Source organism: Ornithodoros turicata, chromosome 2 (assembly GCF_037126465.1).
Source record: "Ornithodoros turicata isolate Travis chromosome 2, ASM3712646v1, whole genome shotgun sequence".
NCBI classification, from domain to species: Eukaryota; Metazoa; Arthropoda; class Arachnida; order Ixodida; family Argasidae; genus Ornithodoros; species Ornithodoros turicata.
In genome coordinates, this window is record NC_088202.1 from 32635332 (window position 1) to 32651453 (window position 16122).

At 47.3% G+C, this 16122-nt stretch overlaps 1 protein-coding gene and 1 long non-coding RNA gene across 3 annotated transcripts; one reads left to right on the top strand and one right to left on the bottom strand.

The window, feature by feature from the left end:
- Positions 1–4565: 4565 nt before the first annotated feature.
- Positions 4566–5448, bottom strand: LOC135383320 (uncharacterized). The gene is made up of 3 exons (XR_010419808.1): positions 5403–5448; positions 5102–5347; positions 4566–4963 (listed from the first exon to the last, which is right to left on the bottom strand). It is a non-coding gene; the product is annotated as an uncharacterized LOC135383320 (long non-coding RNA).
- Positions 5449–8285: 2837 nt separating this feature from the next.
- On the top strand, positions 8286–13208 carry LOC135383321 (protein unc-93 homolog A-like). 2 transcript variants are annotated; one of them, XM_064612832.1, is made up of 4 exons: positions 8286–8372; positions 9478–9793; positions 9854–10669; positions 12892–13208. In XM_064612832.1, the coding sequence occupies exons 1-4, from the start codon at positions 8325–8327 to the stop codon at positions 13116–13118; spliced, it is 1407 nt and encodes a 468-aa protein (XP_064468902.1). In that variant the 5' UTR covers positions 8286–8324; the 3' UTR covers positions 13119–13208. The 2 variants fall into 2 exon arrangements, with proteins under 2 accessions (XP_064468902.1, XP_064468901.1); XM_064612831.1 differs by having other exon boundaries at positions 9478–10669.
- The last annotated feature ends 2914 nt before the right edge of the window (positions 13209–16122 follow it).

Below are 16122 nucleotides of genomic sequence, written 5' to 3' on the forward strand. Positions count from 1 at the left end.
GTATACAACTAGGAAAAAGAAGATTGAAGTGAACGCGTCTGGTCGGAAGCTACCCACATGTCGAACTGGATCGCGGGATATTCCACTTTAGGGAAAAGAAGGTGTCATGAAACGCCACCAACATAGTAGGCAGACGTTATGTTTACGTTACTATAGGGAGTGCGCGACAAACTGGTGGCGCCGCAATGCGGCTTCCGGAGAAAGTACCTTGAGTGATAGCCGCCGGGTAGCCAGCTTTGTTTACATGTGAAGTGCGGGCGTCTTTTTTTGCCACACTGGACCTGTTGCATCGCTGACTGCGTCAGCACCTAAAAGAACTCTTCATTAGGGACCAGATGTTTCATTTCTCGTGATTTCTATGCTTCCAATACCACCGAGGGCACTAGACCCGCAGCGAATAGCGTTTGTGACGCGCGTTCGGCCATTGCATGAGGTGTGCACAACATATTCTATTTCTTTTGTTATAGTTTCAATGAAACTGAACGATGTCCTGCGAAATGATCAATGATTTACAGATGTACAATGAAAGCAGCCACTTCGTGACGCTGAAACGCCGCTGGATACTGTATCACCGTCATATGCACCGACCAAACGGCAACCTATTTCGAGATAATGATTGAGGTGTTTCATCGCCAGTGCCCAGAGCCGATATTGCTCCCGGTAATCTGGTTGACGAGTCTCACAGTGAGAACGGAAGTTCTACGTTGTCCAAAAGGTTTAGTTTTAGTATTTACGCACCGACCATTTCACAGCTGTCGTGCCGCAAGCCTACGGCGGTAGCCGAAGTAAAAACTCATATACAGTCGACCCCCGTTTATCCGGATGGTGCCGTTCCCGGCGAAATCGTCCGGGTACCGGGGCATTCGGATAAATGAAACGACCGCATAGAAACGTCCTACAGAGCAAGGTTTAATTAAAACACCGAAAGCTCGTCAACGACAGCTGTTTCATAGTACTGTAGGCACTCAATTCCTGCAAACTTTTGCTAATTGCATAGACTTGAGCCATGTTGTTGCGCTGCTCGAAAAATGTCAGTGCGGACGCAAAGTGTCAATGTCGGAGCCTTGTTTCTCACTGGCGTCATCGGCACCGTCTTGCTGCACATCATCGGAGGCAACAGCAGCAATCACATCGTCATCAGTCATAGCTGCACACGCGTGATCATCCTTATCAACGTCAACGTAGTCAGAAACCGCAACATCATCTACGGCAGTCGGAGTGGGCCTCTACATCAGGGATCGCAGCTCAGCTAAGGGAATGTCTTCATCGGCCAACGGGTCGTAAGCAGCAGGCCCTCGGGTTGGAGTTTTCCCCACTAGAACGGGACAGTTGCTCGAGATATTTCCAAATCACTCGACTGGTCAACGTGACCCGACGCACACAAGTAGAAAAGGGGGTCATCGTGCACAGTTGTCTCCCTTTGGGAGGAATGCAGGTCGCTGTCATGTGACGGGAATAACCCCAACACAGCGAAAAGGGTGACGAAGCGGGGTCAGCGTCTCCTCTTACTCACCGTAGTCCGGATAAGTGAAACTGGATTACAAGAATTTTCCACTTTCGTTCCCTGGAATCCTTGTCCGAGTCCGGAAGCTGAAGTCCGGATAAACGAGAACAAAATACGTGGAGGGAAATCCGTTCCCGTGCCTTTTGTCCGGATACCGCGGGATCCGGATAAATGAAGTCCGGATAAACGGGGGTCGACTGTAATTTCTTCGTTGAGGATCTCTTTAGCGTTATTGTATCTGAAGATACTGGAAAAACTGCAGTACAAGCTTAGACAATAAGTTGTGACCTCACGTGTTTATTTGTATAGATAAAACGGACGCACGATATAGATTTCAGTTGATGAAGCTATATATGTGTGTCCAAAGAGGACGAAAGGAATACAAGACTCAGTCAAAAACATGATATTAGAAATGGCTGGAATCAGAGAAATACACGTATATAGCCTTCGCTAGCAAGCCAGGATTTTGTGAGGCGTCAAATAACCATCCTCTCGACATATCACTTACACGCGTTTTGACCAGACAGACGTGAGTGGCTGTTCTCCTACAGCACTGTTAGATACATTATAAATACGGTGGTTGCTTCTGTGCAGTGTGTCTCCATTCCCTTCGTTCGCGCCCCAGAAAGGTTCCACATTATTTGCACTTCAAAATTAGCCCTTCTAATTACGGCGGTCGCCATGCAAGCTACGGTTCCACTTGAGAATGCATAGAAAGGGCGACGCGGTATCACGTCGGATACTTCCAAGACCGCCACTGGCGGTGCTGTCGCGACGAAGCAGCGCGCCCCCTTTTGGTGTCGCACGGTCCCTATAGGGACTGTGCGACAAACTGGTGGCGCCGCGATGCGGCCTCCGGAGGAAGTACCTTGCGTGATAGCCGCCGGGTAGCCAGCTTTGTTTACATGTGACGTGCGGGTATCTTTTTTTGCCACAGCATCGCTAACTGTGCCAGTACCTAAAAGAACTCTTCATTAGGGACCAGATGCTTCATTTCTCGTGATTTCTACGCTTCCAATACCACCGAGGTCACTAGACTCGCAGCGAATAGCGTTTGTGACGCGCTTTCGGCCATTGCATGAGGTGTGCACAAGATGAGCGAATATATTCTATTTCTTTTGTTCTAGTTTCAATGAAACTGAATGAGGATCTGCAAAATGATAAATGATTCACAGTTGCCACTTTCGTGACGGTGAAACGCCGCTGGATACTGTATCACCGTCAAATGCACCGACCAAACGGCAACCTATTTCGAGATAATGATTGAGGTGTTTCATCGCCAGTGCCCAGAGCCGATATTGCTCCCGGTATGACGAGTCTCACAGTGAGAACAGAAGTTCTACGTTGTCCAAAGGGTTTAGTATTTACTCACCGACCATTTCACAGCTGTCGTCCCGCAAGCTTACGGCGGTAGCCGAGGTAAAAACTCATATACTTTCTTCTTTGAGGATCTCTTTAGAGTTATACTGTATCTGAAGATACTGGAAAAACTGCAGTACAAGTTCAGGCAATAAGTTGTGACCCCACGTGTTTATTTGTATGGATAAAACGGACGCACGATGTAAATTTCAGTGACGAAGCTATGTGTGTGCAAAGACGACGAAAGGAATACAAGACTCAGTCAAAAACATGATATTACAAATGGCTGGAGTCAGAGGAATACACGTATATAGCCTTCGCTAGCAAGCCATTTTGTGAGGAGTCAAATAACCATCCTCTCGACGTATCACTTGCAGGTGTAACGAAAGAAAGAGAGGACTCCGACTTAACGTAACAAATAACAAACACAAGAGCAGCGCGCCCCCTGTAGGTTTCGCACGGTCCCTATACGGCTCTGGTCACACCATAGCTTTACCAGGGCTTTTTCCCTCTTATTTGTTACGTTAAGTCGGAGTCCTCTCTTTCTTTCGTTATGTCATCTCCCGGCTTTTGGAGTATTTTCTCACTTACAGGTGTTTTGACCGGGCGGACGCGAGTGGCTGTTCTCCTTCCGTACTCTTAGGTGCATTATAAATACGGTGGTTGCTTCTGTGCAGTTTGTCTCCATTCTCTTCGTTCGCGCCCCAGAAAGGTTCCACATTATTTGCACTTCGAAAATTAGCCCTTCTAATTACGGAGGTCGCCACGCAAGCTACGGTTCCACTTGAGAATGCATAGAACGGGCGGCGTGGTATCACGTCGGATACGTCCAAGACCGCCACTGGCGGCGCTGTCGCGACGGAGCAGCGCGCCCCCTGTAGGTGTCGCACGGTCCCTATACTCACGGCCGCTCGATGGAAACTGAGTACGGCCTGCCGCTATCCCCAGGAAGCGCGTGAGGGGCCTGTTTACCTTCGCCGCCGCCGCGGCGCCACCAGTCGGGGACAACCAGGACAACGCTCCATGAGCGAGCGGCCCTTCGACGCACGGCTGTTGCATTTGAGAGCGTGAAAAATGCTTACAGCAGCTGGCTATATGGACAGCAACGTCTAAAGGTTGTTTCTGTGCAGCCATTGGTCGGAAATCGTGTTATTAGTCTCCCCGAGATATGGAAGAGCGAGCGTGTTTTGGTACATAGCGTGAAAATCCCGTCACGCGGCTCGTTCTAGATTTCGTTGTTTTGTAGGCGTGTTGCTGAACAGAATCTCCAACTGAGAACACCTTCACTTAGTCACAGAAGCTACGTAACCCGTGCTTCTGCGGAACGAGCTTCTTGTACATATCCCACATTTGTGCCGAATAAAACGTGCAATCCGTTGCATAGGGGGTAATCTAATTCGAGAGGAATTCTAGGCGAGACGTACCTGGAAAAGAATAGTGTCACCCATCCCAACGTGCACCCCTATGCCATGCACTGCTTGCAGCTGCCAGTAGAAGTGCACATCCAAGTTTCATGTAACATATGTAATAATTGGGAGTTTACGTCGCGAGACAACTGAGATCATGTAACATATGTAACACAAGTGATGCAAACGAGGCCTCCACAAGGTACCACAATAATTTTATTTTTCCTGAGTGACACACAGCACAAACATTAAAGCGAAAAGAGCACACTGTAACTAGACCTATAAACGCAAGACTTTTCTCGAAAGTGGCTTATGCACCAGCTTTACAAAGCGCTCCACAGTTGAAGTGATATTGCCGGCCCAATTTCCCAGCAACGGTCGCAACAGTTTTTTTAAGAAATAGCTCACATAGCTGCTTACTGTGGTCAGCATTTTCCAGCTCACACATGAATATTGGGCTGCACATCATGTGTGGGAGTAGAGCCGTGACCAACGTTGTGCACAGATTTCCACTGCGTCTAACATGCTCACATTTCATCATCCTGCTAACGAAGATACACACCAGCCTGCAAACACCAATGACTTCCATTTTGGGGTATTTCAAGTGTCCATTGTCGAGCTTCCTGATTAGCTCAGAGACCGGTCCACTAGGCTTTGGCAACTGCAGCAAGCTCTTGCATGCCCCACATGCAATCTGAAAACAAATTGTATGACCCTATATATTTCCTGCACTTGGCAAACTGCATCTGTCAAAGCAAAGTGCAAAAGTTTAAAAAGTCAGCCACGACTGCAATAAGGGAGGATTACGGTGAGACAGGGCCCAAAAACACACCTTCTCCTCAAAAACACGTGCTAGGTATCCAGCCAAAAAAGCGAGTGGTGCTATCTCCAGATCATCCTGGTTTTCGGACAAACACTGTACAAAGTTTAGTTCACTTGAGAAGTCACTGGCAGCTTGTCCAACTTCATCTGGCTGGGCAGTAGCAGGTTCAGTGCTCTTAATCGGCAGTCGAATGGATGCCCTGGTCTCAGAACTACACGGAGCATTTCCACTCTTTGCCGCCTGTAGAATTCCTACCTAAACAATAAGCACAACTTGAAGAGCTTTCTCCTTTCACCGAGATGTGCAGTACCTTAAGCAGCTTTTCTGCAGTAAAAACTGCTGTCCTGGCATCAACCTTGTCATTACTCCCGTTGTATTGCCTAAAGCAACTGAATAGTGACCCTGTAGAGTCACTATTCAGTTGGACGTGTAAGGACGTATCGAAACCTAGAACACAAAATATCTCTTCATAAGCCTTTACTGAACATGTGCAAACACAAAAGAAACTAGCCATATGAAGATACTTACTTGTTATGATCCAGAAGATACTCAGTTAGTGCGACAGTTGACTTCGTTGTTAGGACTGTCGCCTCGCAGGTCTCTCTTGTCATCTTCTTTGCTGTTCTACCACCACTACGTTGGAGGTCTTCAATATAGGTGACGAAATCAACCTCAAGCCAGGAAAGCCGTTCGTCATCTGCCACAACAAATGGTGGTTCCTTCTGTTCCCTTGTCTTCACTGCACCAATGTCATGAAGGGCATACCACGTTGCCACCATCTTCATGAATGTTACTGTGGGTTTGCAGTCTAGAAAGTCCGAAGCATAGAAATGGCAGTGTGGGTTCTCTTGAAGAAACTCCAGTGTGGCAATCACCACTGGAGAAAAGATCTGTGTTGCTCGTGCAACCTTCATCTTTTCAAAGTTTGTCGGCTCAACGTGAGACCGCGTCGAAACCTTATCGGCTTGACAAGGAACTGCTTCTGAATATCAAACAGTTTCTTCAAGTACAGGCCTCCCTGAATTAGCTGCCCACCATCAATCATCTCTCTCTCCAGGAAGTTGGTGCGAATGTTCTTGATCAAATGGTTGGGGTCAAATGACAGAAAAAGAGGGTCGCCTTCTCGCAAGGGATGGGGCACAGCATGAACAAGCATACCATTTTCAGAAAGGCTTCTAAACAGAGCGGCGTTTGTCTGATGATTGTCAGTGATAACGCGAGCGACACGGAAACCGGCCTGTTCAACAGCTTTCATCACTTCGATTGTCATAGAAAAAAGTTGGTTGTTCTTTAGGTTCCGAGTAAAGAAGTAACCCACAGGCACAACATCGGGAGTGGACAAGCCTCGCAACAACAAGTGATTCGCAACCTCGGAGTTGGTAGTTGAGGGCACTTCTGGGCCCATGTCTACAAGGCCGAAAATCCTGTCCACTTGACGGTCGTAGATTACCTTCTGCTGAATTGACATCTCATCAATGATGAGAGAACTAAATGCTTCTTGCTCTGATGCAAGTCCTTGAAATTCCGCACTGAGCCGCTGTTTTATTAGAGATGTCACTCCAATTTCACCGGTTGTCTGTCCCACGTACCTCTGCAGTGTCGTACGACATGGCAACGTAAAAAGTTTTCTTGACCTCACGTGTTCATAACTTTGTTCGAACATGCTTTCCAAAGCACACATTCCATCAGGGTTGCTTCGCAGTATAGAGGTCTCTTGGTGTTAAAGCTTGCTACTTGATTTCGAACAAACAATGCAGTTGTGTCACCGTGCTTCGCTGCTTCTAGTACTTTGATGAATGACTGCATTTCACAGTTTTCTTCAAATGCCTGCAAGCGGTCTCGAGCTTCATCATGCTCGCGTTGCAGAGCCTGCAATGAGTCTTTGAGCCGAGAGATTTTCATTTGGAGGCGATGCGCTAACTTCTTCCCTTCTTCCATCATACGTACAACGTCAAGTGTAGTTTGGCACGCTACATCCGCAGGTAAGGAACTCTCACAACATTCCTCAGGTGTGTCAACAATACGAACAGCTTGTCGTACCTGGTCTTCGTAATCCAAGTCCTGCACATTCACGTTCTCTTCTCTTTGGGGAACATCAAAGGTTGCATTTGTATGTGCGTTAGAATTTGCTGGACTGCTACGTCGTGGTCGTTTCCTCTCCTTTGAGGTAATTGGCTTCAGGTACGAAGGGTAACCCTCGAACACGGTCGGCACTGCTGATGGCAGTAGAACCCTCAGTTTTGCCGTCTTTCGGTAGTCTTCATCTTTGAAATGTAGAGAACATACCAAATATCTGTCACTGGGCTCCCGTTTCGGGTCTTTTCCGCCGGATCCCTGGCGTGAGATGTTCCTGAGCCACGCTTCCCGGCGCTCGGCGTCACAGGGAAACTCATGGTAGCGGATGCCACGATCCTTTCTTGTATTCGTGGTGCACAGCGGCACACAACAGTTTCGTGGCCTGCACGTGGTTGCATGGGGAAAACACACACGATCACGCTTCAACAGGTGTCTTTCTCGCCTCCAGTACCGCGAAAACTGGCGAAAACCGACTACACACACTTCAAAACTCACGCCGACCATGCGTCATGCCACGCGAGTGGACGCTGCGTTGTCTCCGAGCACTAGCGACACGAGGAGAAACTGCGGCCAAAAATGTAAACTCCGGCCTCACACCCTCGCCCGTTGTTTGCGCCGCGACCTGGCAGGCCGTACTCAGTTTCCATCGAGCGGCCGTGCTATATTTCTGCATGGAAACAGTCATTGCACGGATTAATTTAGTTGGCACGTGGATTAGCTTATGGATGTATAGATTAGACGGAATGTGAAAAGAAAACTTTAATCAGTGGCAAACGGCCGCCACGAGTACAGAACAGGTCGTCGCGCGGCCCGTGATTTATCCAGATCCCTCTACACCCCGGAAGACTTCGACGACAACTACCGTCTTTCTCTCCCTCGTGCCTGCTACCAGGGTGCTTGTGTCATTTCAACTTTAGATGCATATCGACAATGATACGTAAGCTCGTTACAACATAATAGGGTTAATGACCCTCTCTATTTTCTTCACCCCCACCCTCCGTCCCCGTGCTCGTAATTCTGGGTAAACCATTGGCCGTGGCTGATTGCCTCATCGGTGAGGGTCGCTGAGTCCCCTAAAAAGCTCTTGCGAACAAGCGAAGAAGAAGAAGACGTAGAAGAAACTGGCACGTAGAACGAACGATACCTTGCAAAGTCGATGACATCTCTGGCCCTCGCGAATAGCTGTTTCTTAATTCCAATCCACGTAAGAATGAATCTTCTCTGTTCAGTATAAGACTGTGATATTTTTGTAAGGCAATCTGATAGAGTATTGCGCATTCACCCGTTCTCCAGTGTTCAATAGTAAGAGTAAGTACGGTCATAACCTACAACCTAGAGCAGGGATAGTTGAACTAACACCGACAGGGTATTAGAATAGTGCGCCAGCTGGACACATGTTCCACAAAGCCTTTATACAACTTAATTGATAACGTTCAACATTGCGCACCGTCGGTTGTACATGTATCCTGTCGCCCTTTAATGCACTCAGATTTCTACGGAACTATGCGGAGAGCATCCTATCTATATGCGAATTCTACTGGCGTTTACCGAAAATCTTATACTGACTTGAGTATGCGTGTTACCCCTGCCACACAGAAAAATAACCATTCTTCGAGAGTTCCTCATAGTGCAAGAACCTTTCTCTTAACCCTTCCTGTCTTCGAGAACGAAAGAGTGGATTTCCTGACGTCTAACTTTTGAAGAGCCTTTTAAAGGTGAAAAATACGGACAAGCCGAAGAACAAGCCGAGGAAGCTCTTTTTCGAACGCTTATTTTTTTGCGTGTGGTTCAGGGGGCTTAATCACTTGCACGCGTTAGGAGCTAACGAGAGGCGGGGCACTCGTCGAGAAGGGCACGTGATAAAACACGTGCACGGCGCTCTTCGCTGACCGTTCCAGAAGGAACAGTGCCACAGTGTGTATGTGTGTGTGTGTGTGTGTGTGCCACAGTTCCACACTATAGTGTATTGGTCTGACTACACCGAAAATTTTTGCGGTGCGTGGCGATGATTGGAGGAATTCGAGTAAGCTTAGGTATGTTTAGTAGGCCCATATAGGCAAGGATAGATGACGCGTGATGGATGGGAAACTGAAAATGGCTTCGGTTATCTATTTTCTGTCTACGCACCCATCGCGTGGCATGTTCAGCTGGGGGCGCCGACGGAAGCTGCATTAACATGACTTTCCTAAAAGGAGATGGAGGATCCTTAATGACGAACAATGCAATGCTTGCTTTGGAAAATAACTTCAAAATTAACCTCATCAAGAGCCGGTCTGGATTGCCGTAATTTTCGTTCTCTTGTGTCATAGATGGCGACGAAGCAACCAGTGCAGCCGCGCCCGTCTTTGTCCAACATTCGCGTGGCTATTGAGGAGGACAAGACGCCACCATTGTCAGATAAGAGACGAGTTCTTCGCAACCTACTTGTGCTTAGCATGAGTTTCCTGCTCCTCTTCACCGCCTACCAGTCCCTGCAGAACCTCCAGAGCAGCATCAATGCGGAAGGAGGACTCGGGACGGTCTCTCTGGCTACAGCTTATACCGCCCTCGTTACCTCCTGCATGTTTCTGCCCAGTTACATGATTTGTCGCCTAGGGCTGAAGTACACAATGGTTTCTGCGATCTGTATGTATCTGCTGTACTTCTTTGCCAACATGAAGCCAATGTGGTTCACACTCTTGCCAGCGTCTTTCATTCTGGGAGTGGGAGGAGCGCCGCTTTGGACAGCCAAATGTTCCTATCTCACAGCGCAGGCCCATTTGTATGCCGACCTTGTAGGTGCTTTGGATGCTGCCCCATTTGTAACTGGATTTTTTGGTATCTTCTTCATGCTGTTCCAGACTGCTCAAATTTGGGGCAATTTAACTTCGTACCTGGTTCTGCGGTCCTCAGACAGTCCAGACGCCGTTGACACTTCCAACCTACGTCTCTGTGGGTCTTCCTTCCACCCCAAGGCAGATGTGAAGCAACTCAACAGCACAAAGCTTGGCAGCGTCACCTCGCTCCAGATACTGACACTGAGTGGCCTGTATGCCTGCTTGGGGATATCTGCGATACTAATAATGGTATTGTTTCTGGACCCGATCTCGAACGAGCTTATGGAGACCAGTCCACCATTGCGGTATATCACCGAGACCATAGATCACATGAGAAACGCCTACCAACTGCTGATCATTCCCCTGACAATATACAGTGGAATGCAACAGGCCTTTCTGTGGGGAGACTTCACGCAAGCCTTCGTAGGGTGTTCCTGGGGTGTACAGTACATTGGGTTTGTCATGATGGCGTACGGCGTGATGGACTCCATCTGCTCTATGTTGTTTGGCCTCCTGATGAGAAGGGTGGGACGAGTTTCGTTGGTACTAACGGCGGCTGTGCTCGATCTTGCCATGATGGTGCATATGGTCCTGTGGAAGCCGATGGCGGAAGATCTGTTCAACTATTTCTTGATAGCCATCCTGTGGGGAGTGGCCGACGCGTCTTGGCAGACACAGATTAACTGTGAGTTACACTATTTTGTACGCATCTTTCATGTCTTTTTTTTTTACCGGTAAATATCTTGGCTTTACAACGATCATACAGTGAGAGATGTGGCCTGTTTTCGCTGGTCTTTCTTTTTCTTTTTTTCTTTTGTTTTGTGTGCAGCATGTAGAGTTCCCCAAGAAACACGCAAAACAATGTTAAGCACACAGTGACTTGAAGCAAAAATGCGCAGTCAACGTTGTCTCCGGATTTTCGGTGGCCTTTTTATGATCTTGGATTTGTTTTGATTATTATAGCCAAAGTAGAAAATTTAACAAAGCAAGGGTACCACATATTACAAGTTAGGTGTCAAGGTACCACACGTCCAAATTTACATAATTGAGACACGGAGAAAACGAAGACGTCGCGTACAGTTCTGGAGAAACGTTACGGAACTCGCGAGTGGTGTACTTTTCCTGCGGTGCGACACCCTAGCGGCGGGAGGAAGCGGGTGAGTTCATTGCTTCGGAGGAACCGAAGAGAGCACAATTAGCGACAGACAGCGGTAGATTTAACTTCCGTGGCGCATCCAAGGGATACAGGAACCACAGCTGTGTGTCGCTAATAACGCACTGTTCCACCCCTCCGGACTAGTAAACTGACCTGCTCCCGCCTGCCGCTGGTGTCACACCGAAGAAACAGTACGCTGCTCGCGTGTTCCGTAAACCTTTGTCGGGACATGTACCAGGGCGTTCTTGCTCTTCAGCTTTTGTTTATATAGTGCAGTTAGTTTTGCCATCTTGTTCCAGTAAACGAAGAGAAAAATTAGTCTGACGGAAGGAAATTACAATCAAAAGAACTCTACCTCCAAAAGTGGAATCCAGGAGGGAAACAAACACCCAGAGTTGTACCCAATCAAGTCACCTCTTCGTCTATGTGTGCGTGCCTCTTGGCATGGCAATGTTTTGTACCGCTGTCGACCCTCCAAACGGTGGCGGACACGAGGATTTTCCTGACTCCTTTTTCCAGCGACTGCACCAACGGAAACACATGAACCTACATGGCTCCCTGTGTTCCTTGAAACCCTTGAATACCCTGGAATTTAAAAATGGCATTTTCAAGGTCTGGAAAAACTGGATTTTTTTTTTACAGTCGTTGAAAACTCTTTATTTTGCATCATTCCTTTTGTTTTTCCTGTTCTTATGGAGCAGCTTGTGCACATTACGCTTATCCAGAGTCAGAGCAGTAGCTAGCAGCCCTTATTGCAATAGGAATCAGGAGCAAGAAATAAAAGGCACCCTGTATTCTAATAAATCTTTCTTTGTGTACTATGATCTTTAAAATTCAGTAGTTGTCAGTCACATCTGTGAACTGATATTTCGCATTCCCCATGTATTCTCCCATGTGGTACCTGTAGCTTATAAATATTTCTGCAAAATATTGAAACCCTGTGTTTTACATCGCAGACAAAATGATTAAAGCCTGAAGTTTTCGGGAGATATTTTTTCTAAATTCGGGGGGTAAAAATCGGGTAAATAAACATGTGCTCTTAATTCACGCGAATTCGGGTAGATAAACTTCCAATATGCTAAATTCGGGGTGAAATCTGGCTCAGTCTAACTGCACTGGTTTGGTGCAAACGGTGCTCGCAACTGCATTTGCTGCCAAACAAGTTATTGTGCATTCCTACAGACGTCTCAGTGGGGGCAATTTGCCGGGTAAAAATCGGGTTTCACCCTTAAGAGGCATCCTTGAATTCGGGGTGCAAATTCGGGAGAGAATCGGATTAAACCCTAAAGCCCCTTCTTTTGCCTTCTTTATCGTGACTCATGATCGTGTTTCGTTTTATAGATTTTGAGTACAGAATCATGTTTGTTGGCATAGCATTTTCTTTGTCGCTTTTTTGTTGTTGTTGTTGTTGTACTTCGTTATGTTAATATTGGTGCTGGAATATGCGCACAGTTCTTATTTTTGCATTTGCATATCTAAATAAAATTTGTGTATATATAAATAAAAACTTCAGGCTCTAAAAATGATGTCTGAACCTGAAAAGGCCCCGGAGAAACCCTAGAATTTTTGTTCCAAAATTAATTGGGAACCATACCTAATACTGGAACTTTAATGCGTGGCCTTTAATTGATTCTTTTGATAATATAGTACAAGCTGTGCACTTTTTTGTTTTTGGCACATACATTGTAGAGTGTACATGCCTTGACCAGTGAACTTATCTCCGAGTAGTTACGTCTTACTTTCTTTTTCAGCGTTTTACAGCATTGTGTTCACAGACACCAGGAACGCAGCCTTTGCAAACTACCGTCTCTGGGAGGCAGTGGGGTTCATCATCATGTTCTCTGTACAGAGCGTCTTCCGCTTTAGCGTCAAGATCGCCGGGCTTATGATAGGTCTCCTTATTGGCATCATTGGGTACCTGGTGATCGAATTTCATAGCAATACCTACAGAACTCCCACTTTGAGAGGTCGTTACTAACATTCTGTCATAGCCTCCGGTACATATTGATATTAAGTTTAGTGAAAAAAGAATAGCATGCTCATATAAAAAATAAAACCGTCTACCGTCCTCTGTTACGTGCTGTTGTTTTTTTCTTATGTATTTTCTTCAGGCATTTTGTATTAGAACTGAACATGAGCTGTACGTACAAATCATTTACTTACTGATACGATTGAGAAGGTACGAAGGCAAAAAAAATAAATAAAATAAAAGGTGATGTCAAGTCGCCGGTGGTGAGTAAATCGGTGACATCAAACTACCGGTATAGCTCCCACCGTTCTTAACTTTGCGTTTTATTTGCGACTGTATCACTATCTTTACTATACTATCATTTGTACTACCTTTAACCCTCTTGTAATCTGTTTGTGCCTTACATGTGTGCTAGAACGGTGGGCGTGGCTGTCTTCCCTTTCTTGTCCCCTCCCATGGCGGGAAGTTGAGGCCAATGTGATTGTGTGGCTCTGTCGGGAATGGCAATTATTTTGCCAGGGGCACACGTTTCTTAGCTGTCTTCGTTACTAGTGTAGTGTAATCTTGAGGCCATAAGTTAGGCCAAATAAGAAGGTTGGTTCGCCATCGTCGTCGTCTCTGCCTTGCGTGATATTTGGTGGAGATGCAGGGTACTTGATGAGCCGAACATCCTCGGTATTCCTGACACCAGTGACGGCCCACCCACAACCTCCCCGAGCATAGGAAAAGTCTACGACTACTGGGCCTTATGCCGGAGTTTGGAATGTTGCCAGGAAAAACGTCGACGACGACTGCAGCAACGAATACGACGGCCAGTGACACAATATCGCACCTCAGCGCAGAGGTCGGCACTTTGGACCGCCGCTCACTCATGCTCACTCACCAGCAACTCGACTCATTGCCCGCTCACTCATGCTCACTCACCGGCAGCTCAGCTCACTGCCCGCTCACTCATGCTCACTCACCGGCAGCTCAGCTCATCGCCCGCTCACTCATGCTCACTCACCGGCAGATCAGCTCATCGCCCGCTCACTCATGCTCACTCACCGGCAGCTCAGCTCATCGCCCGCTCACTCATGCTCACTCACTGGAAGCTCAGTTCATTGCTCGCTCACTCATGCTCACTCAACGGTAGCTCAGCTCATCGTTCGCTCACTCATGCTCACTCAACGGTAGCTGAGCTCATCCCTCGCCCACTCATGCTCACTCACAAGCAGCTGAGCTCATTGCCCGCTCACTCATGCACACTAACATGTTCATCGCTCGCTCACTCATGCTCACCTGCACAGGAAAACTTGTATTACACGTAAGTAACGAGGGCCGTGGTCGGAACTGGGGAGATATCGCTCCTGTTGGGGCGGTGGTAATCTTGTGGGATACAGGTTATAGAGCAATGCAGGACACAGGAGTAGCGACGGGGGGGGGGGGGGGGGGGCTGAAGCCTTCTCTCGAAACCGCACCTTTGGTAGTACATTTCGGAGACGTAAGAGCGAGAGAGAAATCCTCCCCTCCCACATAAACCTTCCAATTTTTATTTTTTTATTTTTTGGCTACGCCCCTGATGCAGGACGCTTATCACCAAAATGTAATGGGCTACACTCTTAGGAAAAAGCGAGTCAAAAGGGAGCCAAATGGTGCTCGGACTCGGACACCATCGCCTACGCAGAGGGCGTTGCAGCGACTTCCATGATTGTATTTAATTAAGGGTGTTGCGCGCACTTCCGTCATGGATGGGTGTTAGCCTCACTCCCCAATGTTTATGACGAGGTTTTCTAGACTATGCAACAGTGAAATCCCGTACTTTTATTCACTTATTAAAATGAGCATGAGTGAGCGGCGGTCCAAAGTGCCGACCTCTGATGGGGAATAAAATAAGGAGCCCCTTCACAATAACGATCGAAGCCCGATGGTGTCCAGAAATGTCAAAAAAGCTTTGAGTGCAGATCATTGCTGGACTGGATTGGGCATGGGACCAAGCAATTTCGATAGGGAGAAGGGGCGAGAGTCCAGCTGACTAAGGGACTCGGACAGTGCGGTTCGGGAAAGTTGGTAGTGGGGGCAATGAAGAAGAATGTGCTCCAGATCCTCAAGAGCGCCACAGTGGCAGCAGGTGGGAGAGTCAACTCTTTCATCTCAGTTCAGGCAAGCCGGTCCCCTTTGGTCCTCCGATTTCGTTGATTCTTTTTTATGCTAAAGCCACACCTCTATGATGAACAGTGCCACTGGTCCGAAACTTGAGATCGCAGCAGTTGCCGAGAAAAAAATTGACGAGCGTGCTTGGGTGGCGTCGTGCGCTTCACAGAATCTTCCTCGGGTGGTACTTTGAGGCTGTCTTGTCCGCACCACGAACGCGCTAGAGGAGCGCGAATTTTTTTGCGCGTTTTACAGATGCCGGACTACCAGATGATTTAAAAAAACGGGCATTTCCTCTCACGAACTGTTCTATAAAAAATCGCGAAAACGCTCGTGAGCGCGATTTTGCGCACATTTTAAACTTTCATTACGGAAGAAGTACGCATGGTAGAATTACGAACTCTGCACCAATTGAAAGATAATTAATTGCTCTTTCCAACGACGTATTACGCATAAATGTGAGCGTTACTGGAGAATAGGTAGAATGAGACGAACCATGCTCGATCCGTGAAAATACGCGAAGTTCGTAGGTCAATTCCTCAAAAACCCCACCTATAATTTTGGCAAAAAAATTGCATGGAATCCTGATTATATTACCTTTCCAATGGTGTAAAATTTGTGTATTCTAAAAGTTTAGAACCGAAATGCCAGCGCGCATAAGGAGAGCAGATACAACGCAGCCATGCGGTTCCAACTCCGGCCACCCTCCGGCGTTTGTACTGATCGTCGACGAAGGGCACCTGACTTCAACGTATCTATGCTACACTTCATTTCATCACCGCTTGTGCCTATGATGGAGATTTCATGCCATATCGTATTTCGACTACGGACAGGCTGCAAAGAAGAAACTTTGGTATCAGGTTGCGTGACGCGGAGGCTA